The sequence below is a fragment of the Orcinus orca genome, chromosome 11 (genome assembly GCF_937001465.1).
Source record: "Orcinus orca chromosome 11, mOrcOrc1.1, whole genome shotgun sequence".
Taxonomy (NCBI): Eukaryota; Metazoa; Chordata; class Mammalia; order Artiodactyla; family Delphinidae; genus Orcinus; species Orcinus orca.
This window is the reverse complement of record NC_064569.1, coordinates 45677650-45687939: the sequence shown is the minus strand read 5'-3', so window position 1 is coordinate 45687939 and position 10290 is coordinate 45677650. Positions and strand designations below refer to the sequence as shown.

The 10290-nt window shown below is 49.1% G+C and overlaps 1 protein-coding gene across 4 annotated transcripts in view; it reads right to left on the bottom strand.

Annotated features, from left to right (window-relative positions):
* Positions 1–2622: 2622 nt before the first annotated feature.
* The window catches only part of OS9 (OS9 endoplasmic reticulum lectin), a 29568-nt gene continuing 21900 nt past the window's right edge, over positions 2623–10290 (bottom strand). Inside the window, exons 6-15 of one of the 4 annotated variants that reach the window (XM_012535500.3) lie at positions 7285–7495; positions 7070–7174; positions 6734–6834; positions 6481–6532; positions 6007–6095; positions 5529–5804; positions 5054–5243; positions 3967–4131; positions 3697–3809; positions 2623–3397 (exon numbers count right to left, since the gene is read on the bottom strand). In XM_012535500.3, coding sequence (XP_012390954.1) covers positions 3272–3397; positions 3697–3809; positions 3967–4131; positions 5054–5243; positions 5529–5804; positions 6007–6095; positions 6481–6532; positions 6734–6834; positions 7070–7174; positions 7285–7495 — 1428 coding nt within the window. In that variant the 3' untranslated portion in view covers positions 2623–3271. The remainder of the gene's footprint in view (positions 3398–3696; positions 3810–3966; positions 4132–5053; positions 5244–5528; positions 5805–6006; positions 6096–6480; positions 6533–6733; positions 6835–7069; positions 7175–7284; positions 7496–10290) is intronic. The other 3 variants (XM_004276557.3, XM_012535501.3, XM_004276559.3) reach the window with 3 other exon arrangements.

Here is a 10290-nt window from a genome sequence, read left to right as displayed (position 1 = left end):
GATATGTTCCCTCTATACCTACTGTGGTAAGGGTTTTTATCATGAATGGATGTTGAATTTTATCAGATGCTTTTTCTGCATCTATTGAGATGCTCATATGGTTTTTGTCTTTTCTTCTGTTGATGTGGTGTATCACATTGACTGTGTATGTTGAACCATCCTTGTGACCCTGGGATGAATCCAGCTTGATTATGGTGCATGATCTTTTTTATGTGTTGTTGGATTCGGTTTGCTAATACTTTGTTGAGAATTTTAGCTTATATGTTCCTCAACGATATTGGCCTGTAATTTTCTCTTTTTGTAGTGTCCTTGGTTTTGGTATCAGGGTGGTGGAGGCTTCATAGAATGACTTTGGGACTGTTCCCTCCTCTTCAATCTTTTGGAAGAGTTTGAGAAGGATCAGTACAAGTTCTTCTTATGTATGTTTGGTAGAATTCCCCCAGTGAAGCCATCTGGTCATGGACTTTTGTTTGAAGGGGGTTGGTTTTGTTTTGTGTTGTTTTTTTAATTACAGATTCTGTTCCACTTAGGGATTGGTTTCTTCAAATTATCTATTTCGTTTTGATTCAGTTTTGGTGGATGTATGTTTCTAGAAATTTGTCCTTCCATCTAGGGTGTCCAATTTGTTGGTATATAATTGTTTATAGTATTCTCTTATTTTTTTTGTATTTCTGCAGTATTGGTTATCTCTCATCTTTCATTTCTTATTTTGTTTGGGTCCTCTCTTTTTTCTTCTTAGTGAGCCTGGCCAGAAGTTTGTCGATTTTGTTTACCCTTTCAAAGAACTAGCTCTTGGTTTTATTGACTTTTTCTATTGTTTTTTAAATTTCTATTTTATTTACTCTCTGATCTTTATTATTTCCTTCCTTCTGCTGACTTTAGGTTTTGTTTGTCTTTCTTTTTCTAATTCTTTTAGTGGTAAGTTAGGTTGAGTATTTGAGATTTTTCTTATTTTTTGAGGAAGGCCTGTATAGTTGTGAACTTCCCTCTAAGGACTGCTTTTGCTGCATCCCATAGATTTTGTATGGTTGTGTCTTCACTGTCATTTGTCTCAAGGTATTTTTTAATTTCCTCTTTGATTTCATTATTGACCCATTGGTATTTTTAGTAGCATGTTGTTTAATCTCCATGTAATTGTTTTTCTCTTGTTTCTCTCTCTGTGGTTGATTTCTAGTTTCATGCCATTGTAGTCAGAAAAGATACTTGAAATAATTTCTTTCCTCTTAAATTTGCTGAGGCTTATTTTGTGTCCTAGTATGTGGTCTATCCTAGAGAATGTTCCAAGTGCACTTAAAAAGAATGTGTATTGTTTTTTGTTTTTATTTTTATTTTTTGGATGTAGTGGCCTGAAGCTATCAATTAAGTCTAACTGTAGAACTCCATTTTCTGATGCTGTCAAGGTTCTACCCCTATCAAATCAAAGGTAACCCTCCTGCCCCAGCCTGTCCCCACTCTCCCATTCTAAATAGCTTCTGGTCAGCTTTTGGTATTCCTTCTATGACTCTTGCCTCCAAGTACCATCTAGTCTCTTCAGAACTCAGCAGCTGGTTTATTATGTTATTGAACACCTCCTGTGGGCCAGGTACTGTGCTGAGAGTACAACACACCCTGTTATCTCATTCAGTCCTCACAACCGCCCAAGGCCAGTACAGTTATCCAGTTTACCCATGAGGATACAGCACTGGAAAAGTTAAAACAACTTGTTCAAGGCTCTACTAATAGTAAGTGGAGGGGTGAGGATTTGAATCCAGCATTCTGACTGTAGCTGCACTTGAGATAGTGTCTTAGGTCTCTCCCCTCAAGATACACAAATGGATCTGGGGAAGCAGGGTTTCAGAAGCCTACCTATTTGCATTTTTAAATAAAACAATTTAAGCATAACTTGCACAATAAGTACAAGACTGCTTTCAGCAAGAAAAGGGTCAGCCTCATACAGCTTCCTTCAGTAATTGAATCCTTCTTTCCACTTTTGGAGATGTGGGAGTTCCATGCCCTCTATCCCTTACCTCATGAGTCAGCGGAGTCTTCAGCAAAATGCTGCACACCTGAGAGATGCGGACAGATCAAGGGGAGAAGGTGGGGGAAGCGGGGGACCTAGATTTGCACTTGGCAATGAGGAAGAGATGGAGACACCTAACCAGGCCTGCCTACCACTGGCATACTAGGAAGCTGGCCTGTGTGGGCAGCAGCCCTCTCTCTGGGCATGGCCAAAGGTAGATGTCTTTTCTGGGAAATGAAGTGGTATGGCTGGCAGGTAGGGGGATGGAGTCTGCAGCACTGTAGGAGAGCTCGCAGGAGGCCCCTGTGGTGGGGTAACTCCGTGTGTACCTTGTGGCTCTCGGGATATAAAGGGGAGAAGAGAAGGGACAGAAATGGACAGATGACGAAAAGAAGGGACACCAGCACTGCAAGTGTTTCAGTCAGGGCCAGGCCAGCAGGCTTTGTTTCACCGTCCTGGTCTCTTCCTGCATACTCCAGCCCCACTGCTATTGCCGGGACTGTGGCGCACAGAATGGGATCAGAGAGCGTGCCCTCCAGCCTGAGGAGAACACCAAGTCTCCTCCCTACTGAGCCCCAAACCCACCTACCCCCCTCCCAAAAGAAAAAAAAAGATTGATGGTGTGATGGTCCATTTCTTTATTTAGAAACCTGATTGTTCTAGAACATGGTGGGTGGATTCGCAGCCTACCCTTTTCATGGGATCGTGTTAGAGGTGGTGGGCAACTTTCTTCCCATTTTCTCAGCAACAGAGAGAAGGTGCTTCAACTCAGAAGCACAGATTGTAGGGAACAGTGTGGAAAGGGAAAGGGGCAGGACATCCCAAGCCAGTCTGGGGGAAGGGGGAAGGCCCTCTGAACAGGTGTAAGGCAGGGGTGGGCGTGCCTCTTGGGGCCTGCTGACCGCCCTGCACTTCTTGCTCCCCCTGCCCTACTCCACTCAAAAGATCTCACAACGCTCTAGGTAGGGAGGGCAAAGGAACCCACAAGCTGGGAGACGACACGGGGGAAGCCGGGAGGAAAGGACGCGGGTACGGGGAGAAGCCCAGGAAAGCAAATCTCACAGGCCTAGGAGGTCTTGAGGGCGCTCTCAGCAGTAGCAGCAGCGCTCAGCCCGAGGCCCCTCCACACCCCCAGGAGGGCCTCGAGGTCCACAGCTCACAGCTCAGCTCTCCTCTGCTGTTTTGCCTCAGGACCCCGGGGGTTGGTGGGGGAAGGAGGCAGGGCCAGTCTAGGAAGACTCTGGACTCCGTGGCGAGCCAAAGGCGGTGGTCTCAGAAGTCAAATTCATCCAGGTCCCCCGTGCCCTCCCCGCCCCGAGAGCCCCACACCCGGCGGTAATTGCTCTCCAGCTCTTTCTGCCGCTGCCGCTCCTTCTGCGCTTCTTCAGCTCCCTGCACCTGGTGGGAGGGCACAGGGGGGTGAGCGGAGGCCGAGGGAGGCCCCGGGCGCTGGAGGATCCGGGAGGGCGGGCAAGCATGGGGGAGGCAGGAGCCAGCGCACACACGGCTCGTGGGGCTCTCTGGCTGAGGGCCCGATGCCCAGAACCAATAGCCTCGTCTTACGGATGAGGAAACTGAGGCTGAGCCAGCGGCGAGGCTGGGAGGTGCCTGGAGGATTCTCAACCACACCCTCAGCACCTCAGCTGGTTGCGGGAGAGGGAAGGCTGGACAGGACTCGCGGGCGGGGCGCCTCTCACCAAGATATTGAAGAAAATCTCCTTGAGGTTTTTCGTGTCCTCATCAGTCAGCCAGCGCGCATCCTCCTCAGTCCCTTCAGTCCCCGGTCGGACAATTTTGATCTCAATTTTGCCTGGAAGGGATCGGGACAGCCGGTGAATAGAGAGGAGGGGTGGGAGCTTCAGCACAGGTCCTCTGCCCCCGGGCCCCCGGCCGAGGTTCCCAGCCCCTCCACTTCGGCAGCAAGCCCTTCCAACAGCTCTGAATCCAGCCCGCCCTCCAGGGCCCACCTTCGGCTGTGAGTCCCTCCCTCTCCAGCAGCTCTTTCACCAGCCCCTCGATTTGTTTCAGTTGTGGGTTTTCCCGTTTCATCTCGAGGACAGTCAGATCCTGATTGGGGCCTCCGTGATGGAGCTTGGTGACCCGGACCCGGACTCTGTGCTCAGGATCCTCCTCTTAGAGGGGAAGACACACAGGGAGACACAAAGCAGAGCCGTGACTCCAGGGTGAGGGGCTGTGGTGGTCGCCTCTCCCTAAGCCATCAGTTGGTTTCGGCAGTTATTCCATCTCGAACATGTATGTGAGCCAGTGCTCAGAATAAATTAGTGCCCATCACCCCACCCCGCTGCAACCCATAAAGCTCCCTGCACCAACTGCAGTCTCCCCTCTTCCCTCCCGACCCGATAATTCTGCCCATCACCTACAGGAGAACGACTGCTTTCTGAAGCAAAAATCAGGCCACCTGGGCCTGCAAAGAAGTTTGTTTTAAGAAGCAGGTTGGAAAACTGGTTTGGCACCCCACAATGTCGGGACTCAAAAGACGTTTCAGTGTTTATAATAGAGAGAGTGGGATGGAAGGTTTGAGACTAGGACATTCCATTTGGAATGCCTGGTCTCCACACCCACAGGCCCCGTGGAATGGACACAAGGGGCGCAAGAGGAAGCGAACTTCGAGTCTGTCCAGGCAGCTGGCTTATGAGCAGCTGGGCTGCCCCACTGACACCCTGCTAGCTGGGGCCGCTCCCTGCGCAGTGCTAGCCATCGATAGGCAGCACCTGTCACAGACGTGCGGTCTTCCGCACACAGGCTCACATCATTCGGTTAATATCTACTGATCACCCACGGTGCTGGCCAAAGTGCTAGGCACTGGATGTACAGGAGCAAGCCGGCAAACAGGCACGCCAGCAAGCCAGAGGCCCTGTGGCCTCCGAAAGCTGCTTCCCAAAAGGACGACTAGGAGGTAACCAGGCGAAGGGACAGAGGTGTTGGGAAGAAGGCAAGCGCGAGAACAGTACCCCAGAAAGAGAGAGAGTGAGCATTCTCAGAAGGGATGAAGATGACGGACCTGGCTGCTCCTTCCTGTCTGACAGTTCTCACCTGCTGGCTGGGGGGATGGGGGACGCTTCTGGGGGACAACCCTCCTTTTCTGGTGCTTCTTCATCAGCTCTGGACTCTGTTTTTCCTCCAGCCTTTTGATGAGTTTGTTGAGAGTGGATGTCAGGGCCAGCATAGCCCGATCACGCTCCACCTCCTTCTTCAGCCCGTCTGGGTCCAGCTCTTTCTCTGTCTGGGAGGCCCAAGGTGGGGGTGGAGAGTCAAGGGTCTGCAGTGTGAGGGGCAGTCCATGCTCCACGGAGGAGTAGCAGCTGAGTCTCATCCTTCTCTCTGACCCCTTTCCCCACCATCCCCCCTTTTAATTAAGTAAGCAGCTAGCGGTTCAGGGCGCCAGGTCATATGTCCCAGGCAGGCGAGGTGCTGCCCCTGTTCTCCTCCGGTCCCTGGGCCTGTCCCGCCCACAGGCGCTGGCAGCTGCGGAAGCAGCCGGCGGAAGAGTGGAGAGAGTGGAGCTCACCTCCTGGATGATGTTCTCCAGCTCCCGCTCCATGCCAGCCTTCACCTCCGCACGGAGCCGGTCTCGGTCTGACGGGAGCAGTATCCCTTCCAGTTCCTTCTCAAATTCTCCCAGCAACTGCCTTTCATCCTCATCGTCTTCTTCATCCTCATCGTCGTCCTCTTCTTCCACCTCGTTCTCATGTTCTGGATCACGCTTTTCCTTCACCTCCGGTCCCCTGGGAGCGACTTCTGCAGCACCGTCTCCAGGCTGCTCTTGGCCTGCATCTGGCTTCCCCTGGGTGGGGATCGGGAGAAAGAGGGAGATGGTAGATGGCTGGGGTTTCTGTAGACACATGGTGGGCAGACAAACAGGGAGGTGGTAGCGGGGGACTCAGGAGGAGTAAAGGAAGTTGAGGTCAGGCCCAGGTCAGGGGTGGTTTTCCGAATGCTCCCAGCAGGGAGGCAGGTTCCACCCCTCCCTGGAGCAGGGCCCATACCTTTCTTGTTCCACCCTTCAGCTCCTCTATCAATCGAATCAAGTCTGCCGGACTCCGAATCACTTTGACCTGCACGTTGTTCTGGAAATCTGTGATGGAAGAATAGGAACGGACCCATTGTGTCTTAAATTAATTCTGTTTTTACTTCCTAAGTAGAGGAAATGAGGAGGCCAAGGAAGGACACAGTCCCTGCCTGCAGGAACTACCTGTCCAGTGTGAGAGATAGGGCCCAACACACCCCTCCAGAAAGCGCTCATGTGGCCTAAGGGGGCCTCCCAGGTGAGAGAGAGAAGGATGCTACCAAGCTGCCGCGTCCCCTGCTCTTTCACGCACTCCTATAAAAAGGAATCTGCTGCTGGCCTGGCTGCCCAACCTCCCTCCCCGTGTTTTAGCTCTATCCCTACCCCCCACCTGCCCCCTGCAGAACCTGAAAATACATTCAAGCGGTAAAGGAGACGTGGAGGGTTCACTCACCATCGTGGGAGCCTGGCGCTGGATCCGTTGCCTCAAGGTTTGGTTCTTGCTCCTGATGAGAAGAAAAGGGCAGAGTCGAGTACGCAGGCTTATGCATGCCAACCGTACTCTTAAAGCAATGACTCTGGGTAAATGCTTCCATCCCTAGGTAAATGGAGGTCATCTCATCATAATGACCTCAGCTTGAGTGGCCCTCCAGCCCAAAGCCCAGGCTCAGCCTCATCAGAGAAACGGCTAGGAAGCTGGCTCTCACCTCAGCCTGTGCCTCCCCCGTTTCTGGCGCCTGTTCCTCTGGCTCGTGAAGCATCTTCCAGAAATCTGATTCCTTACCATCATCCTTGGCTAGGCTTGCGCCTGGAATACAGAGAACAAGGGAGAACCTGAAAGGAGGGGAGAAACAGAAGGGAGCAAATAGCATGGGGTTCGTTCTCCTCTATTACTAAGGGGTTAGGGCCCGTAGTACTTTTTCACCCACCCCAACAGTCAGGACTGTTAAGGACAAGACACCCCTGGGTGTACAGGACGGTAACGCTGGAGAAGGGAAGAAACGGGAGACCTGTTTCATGGAACAGGTGACACAAGGGCCTACCTGCTTTCTTTTGGGGCATCACCCCAGGCTTGGTTTCACTCCATATTTGAGGGTCCAGGTCTTGCCGACCCTCTACGGCTTTGTCTCCGTACTGCTTTGAGTCTACTGAAAAGACAGCGTGTAGGCAGGACGGGACACATTCCTCTCAGCTCTTCAGTACTTCATCTTCTGCATGTCCCTCCCCATGTCTCTCATTCCTCGTTTTAATTACTCACCAGCTTGCCTCTGAATGTAGGCCATGTACTCCTCAGGCTGCAGGGCAGGGTGGCAGAGAATGGCCTGGGGAGCAGCACTGGGTGGGGGCCGGAGGAGAGGGTGAGGGCAGAGCCGAGGAGTCCGAATGGTCAGCACGTAAGAGCAGGACAAGGGCTCATCCACTCGATCAATGTAGTCCCCAGAAATACCAGCGCCCTCGTCACAGAGGAACTGCCAGGACAGAGAAGGTGAGAAAATAGTAATTACCACCAACAATTACCATTAGTTCTCAGAGCAGCGGTCTTCCATTAAGCACTTACAGTTTGTCAGGCACTGTGCATACATTGTGCATATGGCACTTTGCATGCATTATCTCATTTAATTATCACAGAAACCCAGTAAGGGAGGTACTAGTATCTCAACTCTGTGGCTCAAGAAACTTAGGTTTGAGGTGGTTGAGGGACTTATCCAGGCTGACCAGCTGCTAAGTGGTAAAAAATAGGAACTGAACTTGGGCAGCTCAACTGTAGGTAACCGGCTGATTTGTTTCACGTTATTGCTTTATATAAATACAGTATGTACATACGTTTACATATTTGATATATATTTTCATATGTATTTGAAATCTATATATTCTTTGTGTGTGTGTGTATGATTTTAAAAAAACGTCAAACAGTTCTAAGGTCCTTGTATTATTCAGAAAGAGAACAAAGATATCAATTAATGTTAGCCTTTGATAAATTTAGCATACACCATTGTAATTTCTAAAGTACTATTAAAAGTAGAAGGGAGGCCCCACTTCTGAATAGCAGCAGGAGCTCTGCAGACCCACTGCTTAGTGAAATTCCATTACCGGTGAACAGTTTTTTTAAATTCACATTTAAAATCTCTGGAAATTTTCCTAAGGACATACAACAAATTAAAAAACATCTATTCAAGAAAATCTGCTACATCTTGGACCGTGAAAGTGTGCAGTACTTGGGCCATGACCTGCTCCCTCCCTCTCTTTCCCCAACCGCCACTTCACAGCTCACTTAGACAGATGCTCCACTCAGGTGAGTGTGGTCCAAAAAACGGGGCTTCCTATCCCCTCAGCATCCAGCCAAGGGATATGGTATTTCACCAGAGGGGCAGGCCACCAATATTTCTCAGTCCTCTCTAGTTCTGAGTTGCAGAGAATAAATTCCTGTTGAATGTGGTCAAGAGATTGAGGACTCCCTTCCTCCACCCAGCCCCACTCATAGGACAGAGGCTCTGGTGCAGCAGGACAAGAATATTGGGCCTTGATCCCACCACAGATCACTAAAAGGGCAGAGGTTTCACAACAGAGATGCAAACTGAGAAGACCAGAGGCTATTACCCCTGCCCAGGAGTGTCACTCTGACAGAACTGGATCACTGTCCCTGATACCAGCTCCGGAGCAGGGGCTTAGAGATTCTGCCCAGCGGAGAGGCAATCCATAAGAACAGAGAGCTCCAAAGCTCTTTCCAAAGGAACTGACTTCATGTAAAACAGAGTATGAGGAAGTTTAAGCCTACGGGCACATTCAAAAAAAATGAAAAATTTGATGGTAAGCACTAAAGAAGCTGATAGCATCAAAAACAACCCCTGGGGACTTCCCTGGTGGTGCAGTGGTTGAGAGTCCACCTGCCGATGCAGGGGACACGGGTTCGTGCCCCGGTCCGGGAAGATCCCACATGGCGCGGAGCGGCTGGGCCCGTGAGCCATGGCCGCTGAGCCTGCACGTCCGGAGCCTGTGCTCCGCAACGGGAGAGGCCACAACAGTGAGAGGCCCGCGTACCGCAAAAAAAAAACAAAAAACCAACCCCTGTAAAGGGGCCCAAATTTAATTGGATCAGACTATGGACCAACTAATGCCCCACATGTAACAAACTACAGAGCAATCAGCTGGCAATTAGTGGGTAAGAACAGCTGGGTATGAGACCAGCAGAGGCAGACAGGGTAACATCAGCAAAAGAGACAAAGTGAGCCCTGCTGAAACCACTGTCTTCTCGTGTGACTGTGTGCATGTCCAAGGCTGTGCCCGCAGAGAAGTGACATCAGAGGCCTCATATTGTAGGAGAAGTAGACTTCATTAAAATAGCCCAGACAAGTCACTAAAGAAATAAACAAGCAAACAACCAAAACAAGTCTTGTGGTGGAGGGCAAGAATCAGTATTCAGACTTGCTTCAATATAATACCAATGTCTGGTTTTCAACAAAAAATTACGAGATATGCAAAGAAACAATTCAGTGTGACGCATACACAGGAAAAAAGCAGGCAACAGAACATGCCTGTGAGAGGGCACAGATGTTAGATTTCACAGAGAAACATTTTTTTTTAACATCTTTATTGGAGTATAATAGCTTTACAATGGTGTGTTAGTTTCTGCTTTATAATAGAGAAACATTTTAAAGTAGTCATTATAAATATGTTCAAGGAGCTAAGAACTTAAATCATACAAAGTATCTTCTCCTATAATTCAAAAAGATACATGCACCCCTATGTTAACAGCAGCACTGTTTACAATAGCCAAGACATGGAAACAAATGTCCATCAATGGATGAATAGGATGGATGAATGGATAAAGATGATGTGGTACACATGTACAATGGAATACTACTCAGCTGTAAAAAAGGATGAAATAATGCCATTTGCAGCAACATGGATGGACCTAGAGATGACCACATTAAGTGAAGTAAGTCAGAAAGAGAAAGACAAATACATTATGATATCACATATGAATCTAAAATATTATGCAAATGAACTTATCTGTGAAACAGAAATAGACTCACAGACATAAAGAACAGACTTGTGATTGCCAAGGGGGAGGGGAGGTGGAGGAGAGAAGGATTGGGAGTTTGGGATTAGCAGATGCAAACTATTATATATAGACTGGATAAACAACACGGTCCTACCGTATAGGAAACTATATTCAATATCTTTTGATAAACCACAATGGAAAAGAATTATGAAAAAGAATGTATATATAACTGAATCACTTTGCTGTACAGCAGAAATTAAC